This window comes from Camarhynchus parvulus, chromosome 24 (genome assembly GCF_901933205.1).
Source record: "Camarhynchus parvulus chromosome 24, STF_HiC, whole genome shotgun sequence".
NCBI classification, from domain to species: Eukaryota; Metazoa; Chordata; class Aves; order Passeriformes; family Thraupidae; genus Camarhynchus; species Camarhynchus parvulus.
In genome coordinates, this window is record NC_044594.1 from 3616720 (window position 1) to 3634164 (window position 17445).

Genomic DNA, 17445 nt, shown 5'->3' on the forward strand with positions numbered 1-17445 from the left:
TCTGTTTATTCCAGCAGTTCTCCAGAAGCAGTGTGAATCACAGAAGTCCATCAGTCATGAAAATTGGATGAGCTTTTCCTTCCCCCTCTCCTCTGTTCCTTGTGCCACCTCTCTCCCTCTTTTCTGTACCTTGTGCCAACTCTGCTCCCTGTTTTCTGTACCTTGTGCCACCTCTCTCCCTGTTTTCCGTTCCTTGTGCCATCTCTTTCCTGTTTTTTGTACCTTGTGCCATCTCTGCTCCATTTTCTGTGCCTTGTGCCATCTCTGCTCCCTGTTTTCCGTTCCTTGTGCCACCTCTGCTCCCTGTTTTCTGTGCTGCCCAAGACTCATCATTCCTCAGGTTTTGTGTTCTCTGCCCTGTCCCCTTCCCCAGCAGTGTTTGCTGGAAGTTTCCTGTGGGGGATTTGTTTGTGTGGAATGGGGAGATGTCACCATGGGGAGATGTCCACCACAGGGGAGTGACCCTTGTGTCCCCATTTCCCCAGGGAGCAGTTCCCTCACCTGGGCAGTGCCATCCTGTCCCATCTCTGTGTTTGCAGTGCAGTTAATGTTTGCTGCCTCCAGCTCAGCTCTTCCCATCACTGCTGGCACCATCTCTGCACAGGCAGGGGGCTGGGGGTGGTTTTTGATTTTATTCAATTCCTTTTGGCGTTTCCAGCCAATGGAAGCTCAGTAAAGCATTCAGTAAAGCAGCGCAGGTGGTTGTAATGCCAATTCTTTGTGCTTCACAGGCTACAGAATGGGGTTTTTTGGGGTTTTTGGGGGGCTTTTTTTGGTTTTTTTGGGTTTGTTTGTGTGTGTGTGTGTTTTTGTTGTTGTTGTTTTTTGCTTGGTTTTTTTTTGGTTTTTTTTTTGGGGTATTTTGTTGTTGTTTTTTTATTATTATTCCCTCATCTTGGGGTGCAGATGGGTGCACTGAATGGAAGCACCTCTGCAATGATTTCGTGGTGCAGCTGAGCTCTGCAGGGGCTGGGTTGGCTGCTTGGTGCTTTTTGGGATCTGTGAGCCCAGTCCTGGAAGAAGGAGGGGTTGATTTCAGTGTTTGCTCACAGCTGAGCAGAGCTGGTGCCCTGCTGTGGGCATTTACCTGGGCACTGCGTACTCTGAGCAGGGAGCAGGAGAGGCTGGCACGCAGGGCAGGGGGCACAGGCAGTGCCAGCACCCCAGGACATCTCCTGCACCTGCAGGGGCTTCACTCAGCCCTTCATTTCCAAAGTGAGCTGACTAATGAATGAACCCTAGAAAGTCCCATGTTCTGGGGGAGAAGAGTGGGCTCAGAGATGCACCCAGGAGTGGTGCAGCCCCTCACATTCTGCCTCTGTGGGCCTCCCAGGGCTGGTTCCTCCCAGCCACATCCTGTATTTTTATCTGTCACATGCCTGGGTGTTTTTCTTCTCCCTTTAACTGACCTGAGCAGTGAAAAGACACAGAGTCACAGGGTTGGAAGAGACCTTCAAGATCATCAAAGCCCCAGCACTTCAGCTAAACCCTGGCACCCAGGGTTTGTTAAACACATCCAGGGATGGGGACTCCACCACCTCCCTGGGCAGAACATTCCAGAACTTTATCACCCTTTCTGTAAAAAGCTTTTTCCTGACGTCCAACCCATATTTCCCTTGGTGCAGCTCAAGGCTGTGTGCTCTGGTTCTGCCAGTTCCCACAGGCACCTTTCAGGAGCTGCAGAGAGTGATGAGGGGCAGCCCTGAGTCTCCTTTTTCTCCAGGCTGAGCACCCCCAGCTCCCTCAGGGGTTCCTCACAGGGTTTGTGTTCCCAGCCCCTCTCCAGCCTCGCTGTCCCCTCTGGATGTGCTCAGTGTCCCAAGGTCCTTCCCAAGCTGAGGGCCCAGAGCTGGGCACAGCACTCAGGGTGTGCCCTCACCACTGAGCTCAGTGGGGCCCAGGAAACACAAATATTGCTCCTGGCACGTGGAGAGCAGCTCAGGTGTCCCTCATCCATCCACCTCAGCCCTGTGGACAGCCCCCATCACCCAGGGGTGTCTGCAGGCTCAACGAGGCTGAGTCTCCTGAGTCTCCTGAGTCTCCTTTTCTCCAGGCTCAGCACCCCCAGCTCAGTTGTTCCCCTCAGGGTTTGTGTTCCAAACCCCTCCCCAGCCAATTGTCTTTTTTCAGGAATACAGAGTTTATTTCTTTTTCTAAGTATGAGAATATCAGGAATATTTGCTGTCCCAGTCAGTGTGGGCAGATCACAGGAGCCCCCATGTGTTTGGGGGGCATGGTCGGGCTGAGGCCTGCAGGGAGAGGGACAGGGGCCCATGTGCAGGGAGAGGGACAGGGGCCCATGTGCAGGGAGAGGGACAGGGGCCCATGTGCAGGGAGAGGGACAGGGGCCCATGTGCAGGGAGAGGGACAGGGGCCCATGTGCAGGGAGAGGGACAGGGTCCCATGTGCAGGGAGAGGGACAGGGGCCCGTGTGCAGGGAGAGGGACAGGGGCCCGTGTGCAGGGAGTGGGACAGGGGCCCATGTGCAGGAGAGGGACAGGGGCCCATGTGCAGGGAGAGGGACTCCCATGTGCAGGAGAGGGACAGGGGCCTGTGTGCAGGGAGTGGGACAGGGGCCCATGTGCAGGGAGAGGGACAGGGGCCCATGTGCAGGGAGTGGGACAGGAGCCCACGTCCCAGGCTCCCCTCAGCCTCCAGCACACTCTGTCCAGCAACTTTCCATGACAGGAAACATCTGCTGGGAGGCAGGGCCGGGTTACTGCCGGGCATTGGCCGCCAGCATTCCCAGCTCCGGTCGCTGCAGCCATGGGGAGGCATTTTGGGATCTTCCCTCTCCGCCCCTTCCATGAGAAGCACAGAGACTGAGGCTGCCTTTGAGAGCACAGCCCGAGGCACTGAGGAGGCAGAATTGCTGCTTTTTCTGCTGCCAGAGAGGGGAAAAGCTGAGCTGGAGCTGTGGGAGCCGCGTGAGTCGCAGCGGGGCCGGAGCTGTGTGGGGTCGGGTCTGGCACTCCCGGACGTCTGGGGGCTTGTGCTGCCCTGCTCCCACCTGCCAGGGCTCCTGCAGGGGATGCCACAGAGAGAAACTGCTGAGGCTGTGGCAGGAGAGCACAGGGCAGCACAACCACCCCCATGAGCCTCTTTGGGAAAAGTGCTCTGGAGGGGAAATCCTCGCTGGGATCCTCAGGGGCTGCCTGGGACGAGCTGGATGTGGGCAGGAGAGCAGGGCAAGGCACCTAAACCCACCTGAACTCCTCAAAGGCTGCACCTCTGGGCTTTGGACAAGCTGGATGTGAGCAGGACAGCAGGAGAAGGCACCTAAACCCACCTGAACTCCTCAGGCTGCACCTCTCTGAGCTTTGGATGAGCTGGATGTGGACAGGAGAGCAGGAGAAGGCTCCTCAACCCACCTGGACTTCTGCCAGGCTGCACCTCTGTGCTTTGGATATAAACCAGGAGCAGAGGGAGCAGGAAGAGCAGAGTTGCAGTGGAGCTGGGGAGCTGAGCAGGGCTGGGGGAAGGAGATGGATTCCCTGCTGGAGTGTGGCTCCCTCTGGGATCTTTTCCTGGACCAAGAGCTGCCCCGGTGGGACCCGGAGGGACTTGTGGACTTCTCTCGAGGAAATGCCAGCCCTGGACCTGATGGTATCCCAGCTGTGAGTGTCTGAACTGAGCTGGCTGTGCCCTGGCAGAGCAGAGCCTCTGCTAGGACAGGTTTGAGCTCCTGCTGAGCCCAAAGCTCAGCCCTGCAGGGATTATAATCCCCTTTCCCCACTCCATCCCCATCCTCTCTGCTTGTTCCTGGAAATCCTGGCCTTGGGCTCTTGCTGGAGCCCATCTCAGACCAAGATCTTTTCCAGATGTTCAGGCTGGGAGTTTGGGAAGTACAATTGATGTTTCTGTCTTCAGCTGGTTGGCAGGTTTTGCTCAGAGTGAGATCCCTTCCTCTGGGCCCACGGGGCTGGAGCAAGGCTTGGAATGTTCTGTTTCTAGTTCTGAGCTGCTGTGAGGAGCAGGGAACGCTTCTGGGGGCGAGGGGTTGTCTGTGATTTGACAACCGACATCAAATCTGCTGTGATCTGACAGCTTTTGGCAGAGCTGTGAGGCTAATTCTAAATAAACTCTGTATTCCTCCCACCCCTGTGGCTCCACCACCGTTCTTAAGCAGAAATTGCCTTCTCTAATCTCAGAATTTTGGGGCCCTTCAGTGCTGGAACACTCCCACATTTCTGCCCTAGGAGATCAGCGCCTCTGGATTGTTGGATAAAGAGGGGAATTGTTGTACCCCAGGTGGCTCCTTCTCTGCATTTGTGGGAGAAGGAGCATTGCAGATCCTCTGGAGACGTGGATTTGCTCGTGCCTCTGGTCTGAAGCTGCAGAGAGGTTGTGGCTGTGGGGAGGTGTGGGCTGTCACTCCATAAACCCCTGATGTCCCCCAGCCCCGTGTTCCCTGACAGAACAGGGGCAGGGCACGGTTCAGTGCCTGGGATATTTGGGAGGGCGCTTTTGGAGCCTCGCTGAAGTGTTCTCAGTGTCCCAGCACATGGCTGTGTTTGGTGGGGAGAGGGGTGAACATGGGCAATCCTGAGCCCTTGGTGACTGTGCCTGCTCAAGCTCCTCTGGCAGGGCCTGAACCCCCCATTTTCTGGGGCAAACCCTCATTTTCTGTGGTGACTCCCCCATTTCTGTGGTAAATCCTCTATTTTCTGTGCTGAATTCCCCATTTTCGGTGCTGAATCAGTCATTTTCTGGGGTCAATTCCCCATTTTCTGTGCAGAATCCCCCATTTTCTGGGGTGAGTCACCTGTTTTCTGGGGCAGAGCTATTTTCTGTCCTGAATCCTGTTTTCTGTGGTGAATCCCCTTGTTTTCTGAGGCAAATCCCCCATTTTCTGGGGCAAATCCCCCATTTTTGGGGGGTAAATCACCTATTTTCTGTGCTGAATCCCCCATTTTCTGTGCTGAATCCCCCATTTTCCATGCTGAATCTCCCATTTCCTGGGGTAGCTGCCCCATTGCTGGTGTTTGGCAGGTGAGTGCTGCAAGCAGAGCACGCACCCTACCTTGGACAGTGTGCAGGGACAGAGAACTCTGCAGATACAGAGAACTCTGCAGGCACAGAGAACTCTGCAGGCACAGGGAACTCCTCTCCAGGCAGGGCTGCAGCCTTTCCAGGATTTTTTTCCTTTCCAGCCTGGATTTCTCTCCCAAGCCACGTTCTCCTCTTCCTCTCCCTCCCTGCATAAAGCCCAACCCCTCCCATCTCTGGGCTGTGATGGGAGCTCCTCAGTGCCTCTGCCCCCCTTCTCCTGCTGTCCCTGAGGTGTCCCTGTTGTCCCCAGCCCATGTCCCAGCTGCCCCTGTCCTCACAGCCCCTTTTTCCCTGCAGGTGCTGAGCCCCACGTACAAGCAGCGCAATGAGGATTTCAGGAAACTCTTCAAGCAGCTCCCGGACACCGAGCGCCTCATCGTGGGTAAGGGCAGGCCCAGGGAGGCTCTGGGGAGGGGAACAGCACAGATCCAGCCAGGTTTTCATTCCTAAATTCATCCCCTAACACCTGGGGTTGATGTCCAAAAAGGAGGCACAGGAGTCCTGTGACTTTGTTTGAATAAAGGGAGAGCACATGGGGCATTTCCCATGGGGTCTCTCCAATTTTTGGAGGATGCAGCCTCCTTTTTATCCCAATTTCCCAGCCACATTTCCCTCTCTCTTCCCCATTTTAGAGGTTCAGACTTCCCTACTACAAACCCCCTTTTAATGTGTACTCCCCCTTTTTTTTTCTTGTGTCAGTCAATGGAATTCCCATGGAATTTATGGTTCTTCCCATTGTTTCTCTCATCTCTCAGTATCCAGTTTTATTTATCAGCAGACCCACAGTTTGTTTGGAAAGACAAATCCCCCTCATTCCATTCATCAGTCAGTGGGATCCTTCCCTTTGTTTCTTTTCTCTCTCAGTGCTGGTTTTATCTACCAGTTAGTTTGGAAAGAGAAATCCCTCATTCCTTTCACCTCCAGACATTGCCACTGACAACAAACCTGGAGCACAGGCAGAGCCCCATTTCCAATGGGTTTTGCATTTTCTGATGGGTTTTCCTCATTTGGTGGGGGATGATGTGATTTTTTTCCTCCTTTTTTCCCAGTGAGAGGAATAGCAGATTGGTCTTTCCAAACAAGCTGTGGGGCTGCTGGGAGATAAAACCAGCACTGGGAGAGAAAAGAAACAATGGGAAGGATTCCACCGATTGATGAATGGAAAAAGAGATTTGCTTTTACAAATAAACTTTACGTTTGTTGATAAATGAAATTGGACTTTGAAAGATGAAAGAAACAATGGGGAAAACCCTGAAGTCCATAAGAATTAAAAATTAAAAGGGAGGGTTATACATTAGAGGGGAATCTTTGGTATCAGAGAGTCTGAACCTCTCAAGTCCCTCAGCCAGTGGGGAAAGAGAGAAGGGAAATGTGGCTGGGAAATTGGGATAAAAAGGAGGCTGCATCCTCCAAAAATTGGAGAGACCCCAGGGAATGCCCCATGTGCAGCTCCTGCTTTTGCCTTGCTGGGCTGAGTGGCTGCTCTTGACGCTGCTGCTCATCCTCACCTTTAGGCTCTCCTGATTCTTTTTTTTGGGCTTGCCTAGAAACAGAGGCCAGACAAAGTTTCAAGCATATGATAAATAGATTAGATATATCCATGTTTATATGGATTAAATATATCCTTGTTTTTATATATATATATATATATATACATGGATATTATATATAAAAACATGGAGATATATAATGCATAATATATTATATATTATATATTATATATTATATATTATATATTATATATTATATATTATATATTATATATTATATATTATATATTATATATTATATATTATATATTATATATTATATATTATGAAGGGCCTTCCCCAAGAGGCTGCACCCAAAATGGTCATGACTTTTTCACACAATTATAAGTTTGGTCTCTTTGCATATCAGGGGTTAATTGTCCAATTACAGCTTCAGGTGATGAAGTTACCCCAGTTTTTTCCCCTCCCCAGTTCTCTCTTGCTAATACTTTTTGGGGCCTGAGGCTGTTGGGTGTCCCTGAGTTTCATGCCCAGAGAAATTATTTTTTCTGACCAAAATATGAAGAGTTAAGGAGTTTATATGGAGTTTAGAGTCATGCACTGATGCAGCTCAGCATTTGAAAAGCACAAAGGCAAAAATTGAAGTCATCAGTGGCATCCTGTGGTTCTTCTCCTCTCTGACCACGTGCTGTCCTCCCCCAGATTACTCATGTGCTCTCCAGAGGGACATTCTCCTGCAGGGCCGCCTCTACCTCTCCGAGAACTGGATCTGCTTCTACAGCAACATCTTCCGCTGGGAGACACTGGTGAGGCTCTTCTGCTGCCTTGCTCATCAATTTCCCCCTTTCCTGGTGTTGTTCCCTGCCTGGTGAGCCTTTCCCACTGCTGCCAACCCGGGGCTGTGCCCACATTGGCCTTGGAAAGGATTTTCTGCTGCCTTTCTCATGATTTTCTCCCTTTCCTGATGTTTTTCCCTGCCTGAGAGACACTGGTGAGGCTCTCCCAGTGCTGTTAACCCTGGGGTTCTGCCCACACTGGCTTTGGAAGGGCTCTTCTGCTGCCTTTCTCTTGAATTTCTCCCTTTCTTGGTGTTGTTCCCTGCCTGGGAGACACTGGTCAGGCTCTCCCACTGTGGGCTGTGCCCACATTGGCTTTGGAAGGGCTTTCCTGCTGCTTTTCTTACACATTTCCCCCTTTCTTGGTGGTTTTCCATGCCTGGTGAGGCTCTCCCTCTGCTGCCAGCCCCAGGACTGTGCCCACATTGGCCTTGGAAAGGCTTTTCTGCTGCTTTTCTAATGAATTTCCCCCTTTCCTGCTGTTCTTCCCTGCCTGGGAGACGCTGGTGAGGCTCTCCCGCTGCTGTTAACCCTGGGGTTGTGCCCATATTTGCTTTGGAAGGGCTTTCCTGCTGCTTTTCTCACAAATTTCCCCCTTTCCTGGTGTTTTTCCCTGCCTGAGAGACACTGGTGAGGCTTTTCTGCTGCCTTTGTCATCAATTTCCCCCTTTCCTGGTGTTTTTCCCTGCCTGGTGAGGCTCTCCCACTGCTGCCAATCCCAGGGCTGTGCTCACATTGGCTTTGGAAAGCCTCTTCTGCTGCTTTTCTCATGAATTTCCCCCTTTCCTGTTGCTTTTCCCTACCTGGGAGACGCTGGTGAGATTGTCCCACTGCTGTTAACCCTGCAGCTGTGCCCACATTGGCTTTGGAAGGGCTTTCCTGCTGCTTTCCTCACGATTTTCTCCCTTTCCTGGTGTTTCTCCCTGCCTGCTGCAGCTGACAGTTCGCTTGAAGGACATCTGCTCCATGACCAAGGAGAAGACAGCCCGGCTCATTCCCAATGCCATCCAAGTTTGCACTGACACTGAAAAGGTACATCCCACATGGCTGAGGCTGGCAGGGCACTTAGAGGATGTGTGTGTGGGGTTTTCCCAAACTGGGAACAGGGCTGGGAGCAGGGATTGTGCTGAGCTGGAGCTCAGGTGTGGGGCCAGGTGAAATATCCAGGTTTTACAGCAGCACATCTCTCACCGAGCTGCTTCAGTGCTCACTCCCTGCTGAGAGCCTCTCCATGAGCTCTATGGATGGCTCACTCCAGCTGGAAAGTGACCCCAAACAGCCCTGTTGTGTTCTTCTCCTGTTTTTTGGCTTTTTCTGAGCTGATTTTTCTCTCCCTCTCTCCCCATCCAGCACTTTTTTACTTCCTTTGGGGCCCGGGACAGGACGTACATGATGATGTTCAGACTCTGGCAGAACGCTCTGCTTGACAAGGTACAGAGGGATGCAAGGGATGGATGGGAGGGTGGGGATGGATGTGGGCAGGAGCATCACTTCTGGCTGGAAAAACACCCAGGGACAGCAAATAAAGGTGATTTTGGGCAGAAGGGACAGCAAACACAAGTGGTTTTGGGCAGTAGGGACACTAAACACAAATGTTGAGGCAGAGCAGGCTCATGACTGCAGAAGCAATTCTGTCTTTTTGCAAGGAATTTTTTTGCTAGTGTTAATCACTCATCTTCTGGGATAAACCACCTGTTTTCTGGGGGAAATCACCCATTTTCTGGGAGAAATCACCTGTTTTCTGGTGTTAATTACCCATTTTCTGGGATAAATCACCCATTTTCTGCAGTTAATCGCCCCTTTTTTGGAATTAATCACCCATTTTCTGGGGTAAATCGCCTGTTTTCTGCTGTTAATTACCCATTTTCTGGGATAAATCACACACAGTAGGTTCCAAGTGAGGGCAGTTTCTGTCCTGTGTGAACAAATGAGTGTTCAGGGCATCCCAAATCCAAGTGAGAGCAGTTGTGGGTGCAGGCTGCACTGGGTGAGGGCTCAGCGGGTTGGATTTTAAAATAAATCTGTTCCTGCTGTGCCAGAGACCCTGTAAATCCTGGATTTATTTTGAGTAGCTGTTCCACAGCATGGAGGGGATTTCTGGCCCTGACGTTACAGCATTTTGGGGTGTCCTGGCTGGAATTCAGACCCTGCTGGAGGAATGAGGCACCAGGAATTCCCTGTCCCAAAAATTGGGGTAGGGTTTAGCAGCAGAAAGGATCACCTTGCCTGTGGTTGTAACCTGAGCAGCCTTTTGGAGCTCCAAATGAAATTCAGTGCCCTTGGTCTCGAGGTCAAGGCAAAAGGAAACTGAGGCAGGGGCTGATAAACACAGGAAGCACTTCCAGAGCTCTTTTTTCCAAATGTGGGATCTGTGGCTGGCAGGAAAAGGGGAGAAAAGCTGAGTCCAGTTTTCCTGATAAGACATGGGTGTGAGTTAATGTGTGTGGGAAGGAGGAGGAGCAGTCAGATTTCTCTGGATGAAAGTTCCTCATTAAAGGGTTTTTTTTCCCCCATGTTTTTGGTTGCTGCTGTGAGGAACTGGATTAAAAAATTCCTGCCTCATCCCATGCAGTTACTATGGGAAGAAATTCAAGCCAGCAACTCAGAAAAGGTTCACTGGGTTTGTTTCCCCTCATCACCAAGAAATGTTTGTTGTTGGTCATAAGTTTCTTACGGGTAAAAATCCCCTTTATCCCTGTACCACATCTTTAAATCACAAGTTTTCCTGCCCTGTTTTTCAGAGCCTCATGTCACAGTCATGTGGTGATCACTGACCTGCATCCCTAAAATCTGGGCTTTTTTTCAATGGTCTTGATAATTAATTTTCTCTTTTTTACTTTTATTTTTTTACTTTTCACAGGGGTGTCTGATGACACCAACTCCTTTTGATTCCAAACTGCAGCGGGAAATATTTTTCTTTATTGCTTTAGATAATTTTAATTTTTTAATTATAAATTTTTTGAATTTTAATTTTTTATTTTTTAATTTTTTATTCTAGATTGTTTTAGATAATTTTCCCTGCAGCTGGGATTCCTCAGGCAGCTTTAATTTAAAGAAAAATATATACATATTGTATATAATATATATTTATATAATATTTTATGTTACACATAATATGTAAAATTATATATATAAATACAATATATGCAATTTTATGTCTTATAACATTTATTATATTTCAGTATATTTATAATAAAACTATATAATTTTTATAAAATATATTCAGACAATATAATTTTAAAATTAATATTTAAAATAGAAAATATTACTGTAAAATGCATAAATTGCATATTTATAATTCTATAAATGTAATGGCTGCATTTATAACAGTTTAAATATTGCATATATCTGTACATATACATTTATAAATATATATTTTAATAAAGAGAAATATATATACATCTATAAAATGCATAAATTGCATATTTATAATTCTATTAATATAATGGCTGCATTTATAGTAGTTTAAATATTGCATATATCAGTACATATACATATATAAATATATATTTTAATAAAGAAAGATATATACATCTATAAAATGCATAAATTGCATATTTATAATTCTGTAAGTATAATGGCTGCATTTATAACAGTTTAAATATTGCATATATCAGTACATATATGTATATAAATATATATTTTAATAAAGAAAGAAATATATATACATCTATAAAATGCATAAATTGCATATTTATAATTCTATAAATATAATGGCTACATTTATAATATTTTAAATATTAAATATACATATACATATATAAATATATATTTTAATAAACACATACATATACATATAGATATACTTATTTTAATAAATATAGATCTAAAAAAAGTAATAAAAGTTATTTTATTTAAATAAAATAATAATAAACTCCATAAAATGGAATTTTATGAAGAGCTGAGCCCACAGAATTGCTCTCACCTCAAGGATCAGAATCTCTCCATTCTCCCAGGGCAAGGAATATCTTCCTGGCAATGACAATTCCAGATAATTCCGGTGTGTTTGGCACTCCTGGCTGCACACATGTGACGTTCTGTGCCCCTCTTGCAGCCCCTGTGCCCCAAGGAGCTCTGGCACTTTGTCCACCAGTGCTACGGCAACGAGCTGGGGCTGACCAGCGACGACGAAGACTACGTGCCTCCTGATGATGACTTCAACACCATGGGGTGAGCGGGGAGGGCTGGGCTCTCTGGGGGGAGCACAGGGGGCCCCAGGGGAGCAAGGGGTGCTGCATGCCCCAAAAGCTGCTTGTCCTGGCACTTCTGGAATGTATGATGCCTAAAGAGCTGGAGGTGGAGGGTTCCTCGTGGAAGCTGGCGATGCCTTCTGGAGGCTGGCCTAGAACAGAGTTACAGAATAAAGCAGGGATTTATTAAAAGGACTCTCCATGGATGCACCTTGGGCAGCACAAGAGCCCAGCCAGGGCTGCACCCAAGATGAACCCAAATGGCCACAAAATGAGCCCAAGATGAACCAAAATGGTCCCAAAATGAGCCCAAGATGAACCAAAATGGTCCCAAAATGAATCCAAAATGGTCCCAAAATGCACCTAAGATGAACCAGAATGGTCCCAAAATGAACCCAAAATGGTCCCAAAATGAGCCCAAGATGGTCACAAAATGCAACCAAGATGAACTAAAATGGTCCCAAAATGAACCCAAAATGGTCCCAAAATGAACCCAGAATGGTCCCAAAATGAACCCAAGATGAACCAAAATGGTCCCAAAATGCACAACTGCTCACGGGGTCTCTCACTTTGATCACTTCTGCTCCATTTGCATCTTGCAGTTCATTGTCCCATTCCAGCTTTAGGCTATCAAGTCCCCTCCTTGTTTTTCTCTCTTCAGTCTGTGTTGTTTGTGCTCTTGGGTGTGGAACTTCTATTGATTGTCCTTGGTCCCCAAGGACAAGGGGACCAAGGACAATTGGTCAGTTGTCAACAGTTCCTTCTCAATTCCTAGAGAAGGAATTGTTTTGTCTTCCTACTCTGTGCAGAGAGCTTACCAACACTTAATATGAACTCAGAACTGCACACTAGAGCAGCACAGAATCTGAAAACTATAAAAGCTAAAACTTAAGGCACCACTGGGAGGGAGTGCAATGCCTGCTGAGCCAGCTGAGCAATTCTAGAAATGCCAAAGCACCCTGGTCACAAGGCCAGGCAGTGTTGCATGGCCAGAAAATGCTGATGCTTGTCAATCCCTGTATAAACACCCGAAAAACTGGGGCTTGCTCTCCCCTGCACTGAGCCATTCCTGCTTCTGGACAGCGTGGAGACTTCATAGAAACATTCTCACTTGCTCTGTGTGTGCAGCTGTAGCTGTTGTGAGAGGGGTAACCATAAAAACCTGTGTTCTCTGTGGCGTCCCAGCTACTGCGAAGAAATCCCCGTGGAGGAGAATGAAGTCAACGACAGCTCCTCCAAGAGCAGCATGGAGGCCAAGCCAGAAGCCAGCCCTCAGCTGCCAAAGAAATCTGTCACTGCCAGCACCCTGACCTCCACAGGCAGCAGTGAAGCCCCAGCCTCGGTGAGTTTTCTCCCTCCCCTGGCAGCAGGAATTTGTTTTCCCTGAAATTCAGCACCCCGTGGGTCATAGGAGGTTTGTTCATCCTCCAGCTCCTCACTGCTGCTGATTTCAGTCCTTGGTCAGTGATTTTGTCGCTGGGACTCTCAGCAGCAAGAGCATTTTCCTTTCTGTACTTCTGGATGAAAAAAGAGACATAAAAGGGTTATAATTTCTTCCCTGCCTTCAGTTATTCCCTGGAAAACAGTGTGTACCCTCCTGGTATTACAGCAGAGCAGACCTTGTTTAGATATTACCTCAGGTTCTTTTAGCTTGTTCAGGAGCAAAACCAGTATTGGACAATATTGTGCTTGTCTCAACAAAAATCCTGGTGGTGTTCAAAGATTGAACACTGATTTTCTGAGAGGAGGTTTTACAAACACTGTATAGCAATCGTCCTCCTCTCTCTATTTAATTTCCAGATATGTCAAGGCCAAATATGCAGAAATTGGCTCACAGATGTGAGGTGTTTTGAAATAAAGCCCATTTGGAGGTGCTGATTTGCCCTTGTTGTGCCCTGTCCTTGCTGCAGTTTGATGGAGTGCTCCCAGAGGAAGAGGAGGCAGTGGCAGAGAGTCCTGTGGAGAAGGACCTTGGCATTGCCAACATCATGGGAGAGAAAATCGACATCATTGGCCCTGTGAACTCCCCCTCCCTGGACTTCAATGACAATGAGGACATTCCCACAGAGCTCAGTGACTCCTCAGACACCCACGATGAAGGTACGTGGGGAAAGGCCACTCCACCAGGGCTCCTCCCAGCATTACCCCATCCCTCCTGTGAGGGAATGGAGTGGTGACTACTGAAATCCTTTCCTGGACCCTGAAGATGCGAAGAATTCCCATTGTGGGCTGCAGAAAGTGAATGTGTTTATGTTTCAGGATGAGCCTAAAAATTTTAGGATGAGCCTAAAATTTGAGGATGTGCCTAAAATGATTAATTATCCCTTCCCTATGTAATTAATTATCCCTTCTGATGTCCCAACTTCTTGCCCTGGGATCAGTGCAGGAAAAGAGTTGTGTTGCCTTGTGAAGGCTGACCTAGAGCAGAGGCTGTGCAGAGTTATAGAATAAAGTAGGGATTTATTCAAAGGCCTCAAGGATGCACCTTGGGCAGCACAAGAGCCCAGCCAGGGCTGCACCCAAGATGAACCCAAATGGCCACAAAATGAACCCAAGATGAACCAAAATGGCCCCAAAATGCACGAGTGCTAACAGGGTCTCTCACTGTGATCAGTTCTGCTCCATTTGCATCTTGCAGTTCATTGTCCCATTCCAGTTTTAGGTTATCAAATCCCCTCCATATTTTTCTCTCTCCAGCCCACGGTGTTTGTGCTCTTGGGCTGAGATTTGGATCATTTGTCCTTGGTGCCCAGCTGGAGCAGGAATTGTTTTGTCTCCCTGCTCTGTGCACAGAGCTCACCATCCCCTGATGTGAGCCCAGACCCACACACTAAAGCAGCACAGAATCTGAAAAATAGAAAAGCCAAACCTGAGGCAGCAGTTGAAGTCCCTCTAACTTTAGGTTCCTTCTGAGGGAAATACTGAGGGAAATACTGAGGTCCTGGTGCTGTGGAATCACAATTTCTGTCACCCTGGAGGGTCATGGCTGGACCTTGAGGCTCTCTTTGCCCACAGGGGAGGTCCAAGCCTTTTACGAGGACCTGAACGGCCGCCAGTACGTGAACGAGGTGTTCAACTTCAGCGTGGACAAGCTCTACGACCTGCTCTTCACTGACTCCCAGTTCCAGAGGGACTTCATGGAGCAGCGCCGCTTCTCTGGTGAGACAGAGTGGAAATTTTCCCGAGTAGAAATCCATTTTGAATTAGGTGAAATGTACATCTTTGAGTTAAGTCTGTAGTTTGAAAACACAACTGTTTAGTCTGCCTGTTCTTGCAAAAAGCCTGTGCTCAGAGAAACTGCTTCAGACAAAGGACGGAGATAAGGGAGGGGAGACAGAGATCAGGTCAACCTGACCTAGGAATTCTTTCTGATAAAGAAGAATTAGTGGCAAATGTCACGGGAAATTTGTGAAATGAATGTGTATGAACCCATTGTGAAATTGCATGCCTGTGTATTTGAGAGGGAGATAAAAAAGCATCTGGAGTTCCCAGAGGCACCCATGTCTTTTAGGGAGAGGAATCTCCACATGCATCCAGCTGTAATAAACAAGCTGGCTTTACAACTTTCACAAAGTTGTGGAGTTTGTTTGCTTCTGCAAAACACTGGTGAGCTGCTGTTGCTGCTGCTGGACTTGCCAAAGGGGCTGCAAGGGGAAGGGCTCTGCCTTGGAGCTACAATTTTTTCTGCTTGGGTGACATTCTGAGCAGATTTTGTCCAGCTGGACACACTGTCCCATGCTGGTGGTAACCAAGAGCAGGCAGGGGCTATGTGCCCATCTGGTTACATTTTTAACAGCTGGAACAGCATTTTTTATGGAAAAAGCTGATTTTCTTATTTTTTATCATCACCTAAGGCCTGATCTTCTGTTCCAGGCTTAACACTGTGAGGGAAAAGCTCTTCTAGCTCCATAACTGACATGGCAAAACTGCAGAGAGAACCCCTTGGCATGTCATGGTCCTTCCCCTGTAACTGTAGGTTTGCTGAAGGAGATAAATCCCCAGCTTCTCTCCCTTTCCCTGCACTTGAAAGAGGGGAAAATACTCACATTTAGCACAGGAGCCCTTTGTTTCACACTCAGCTGAGCTCTAGAGCAGCCAGGCTCTCCAAGGGGAAGGAAATCCCATCCCCAGCTTGGTTATGGTTATGCCTTTCCCCAGGGGACTGACCTGAGATCCCTCCCCAAAATCCCTTGACTGGAATGTTGTTTTGTCCTCTCAGATATTATCTTTCACCCCTGGAAGAAGGAGGAAAATGGCAATCAGACCAGAGTGATCCTGTACACCATCACCCTCACCAACCCTCTGGCCCCCAAAACTGCCACAGTCACTGAGACTCAGGTGAGTGACGCTGGAGCAGAGTTGCCTTGCATGTCACTGTCACGTTTTCTGGAAAAATCCCCTTGCCCGGGATTGTTTTTCCTGGGAAGCTGAGAAGCCTGAGAGAAAAATGAAAACAATAACTATCTGATTTGCTTCTCCTGTGTTTTGCTGCCTTGGAATGTGGTTTGGACATTGTTTACCAACAGGTGCAATTTTGATTGGTTTCATGTGAATTGTTTTGACTTATTGACCAGTCAGGGTCAAGCTGTGTTGGGATTCTGGAAGCAGTCACGAGTTTTTCATTAGGATCTTGTTAAGCCTTCTGATGTGTCCTTTCTCTATTCTTTAGTATAGTTCTAGTATATTTAATTCTTTATTCTAATATAGTATCTTAATATAATATAGTATCTTAATCTAATATAGTATCTTAATATAATAATTTAGCCTTCTTTAATATAATATAGTAATTCTTTAATATAGTATCTTAAAATAATACATTAGCCTTCTTTAATATAATATAGCATCTTAAAATAATTCTCTAATATAGTATCTTAAAATAATAAATTAGCCTTCTGTAATATAATACAGTAATTCTTTAATATAGTATCTTAAAATAATAAATTAGCCATCTTTAATAGAATATCTTAAAATAATTCTTTAATATAATATAGGAACATAAATTAATAAATTAGCCTTCTTTAATATAATATACAGTCTTAAAATAATTCTTTTATATAATATAGTATCTTAAAATAATAATTTAGCCTTCTGAGAACATGGAGTCAGGTTCTCAATTCCTCCTTCATCTTGGGGACATAGAAAATTCAACCCTTGCACACTGTTTTTCCTGCAGACAATGTACAAGGCCAGCCAGGAGAGTGAGTGCTATGTCATAGATGCAGAGGTGCTCACCCACGACGTCCCCTACCACGATTATTTCTACACCATCAACCGCTACACCTTGACTCGTGTTGCCAGAAACAAAAGCCGACTCAGGTACCTCTCCTGGGAGTGAATGATGAGCAAAAAGCACCTCTGGGAGGGGGTTTTGGGTTTTAGGAGGGGTTGAGGGGTTATTTCTTTCTTTATTTCTTTTTTTTTATTGTTATTTTTTAATGCTTTCCTTCCCAGCCAGCATTAAACACCTTTGGTTTATCTGTGCTGCTGGAGTTCTCTCCTTTCCCTTGGGTTTTGCCCTTGTTTTAGCCAAACTTGGGCTTTGATGTGCTGGAAGTCCTAAAGGCAGGTCAGAGACCTGTCTGGGACAGTGACAGTCAGGACAGAGACAGCTGTGCAAGGAGAGAGGAGTCAATACCTACAAGAGAAGAAGCCCAATAAGCGTTCTATTTATTTATTTTTTTCACTTCAGGGATGCGGTTTACAGAATTTTAATGGCACATAGAAACTGTGTGTGTGGGTAATTTAAAACAAGTGGTTTAATTGCTGACACACCAGCTGCTGTGAGGACACTGTGCAGAGCTCTCTGGGAGTCACTGGGCTGTGAGGATTCTGTCACTTCTTCCTTGTCCTGTTGCTGGGACATTCCTGTCACCAAGA

General features: G+C 47.1%; 1 protein-coding gene across 7 annotated transcripts in view; it reads left to right on the forward strand.

Annotated features, from left to right (window-relative positions):
* GRAMD1B (GRAM domain containing 1B) overlaps positions 1-17445 on the forward strand; it is a 116232-nt gene that overhangs the window by 90194 nt on the left and 8593 nt on the right. For all 7 annotated transcript variants that reach the window (XM_030964820.1, XM_030964822.1, XM_030964821.1 and 4 more), the window contains 10 exons: positions 5350-5434; positions 7245-7348; positions 8315-8410; positions 8729-8809; positions 11433-11548; positions 12754-12910; positions 13479-13668; positions 14584-14727; positions 15788-15906; positions 16742-16884. In XM_030964820.1, the coding sequence (XP_030820680.1) occupies positions 5350-5434; positions 7245-7348; positions 8315-8410; positions 8729-8809; positions 11433-11548; positions 12754-12910; positions 13479-13668; positions 14584-14727; positions 15788-15906; positions 16742-16884 (1235 nt within the window). The remainder of the gene's footprint in view (positions 1-5349; positions 5435-7244; positions 7349-8314; positions 8411-8728; positions 8810-11432; positions 11549-12753; positions 12911-13478; positions 13669-14583; positions 14728-15787; positions 15907-16741; positions 16885-17445) is intronic.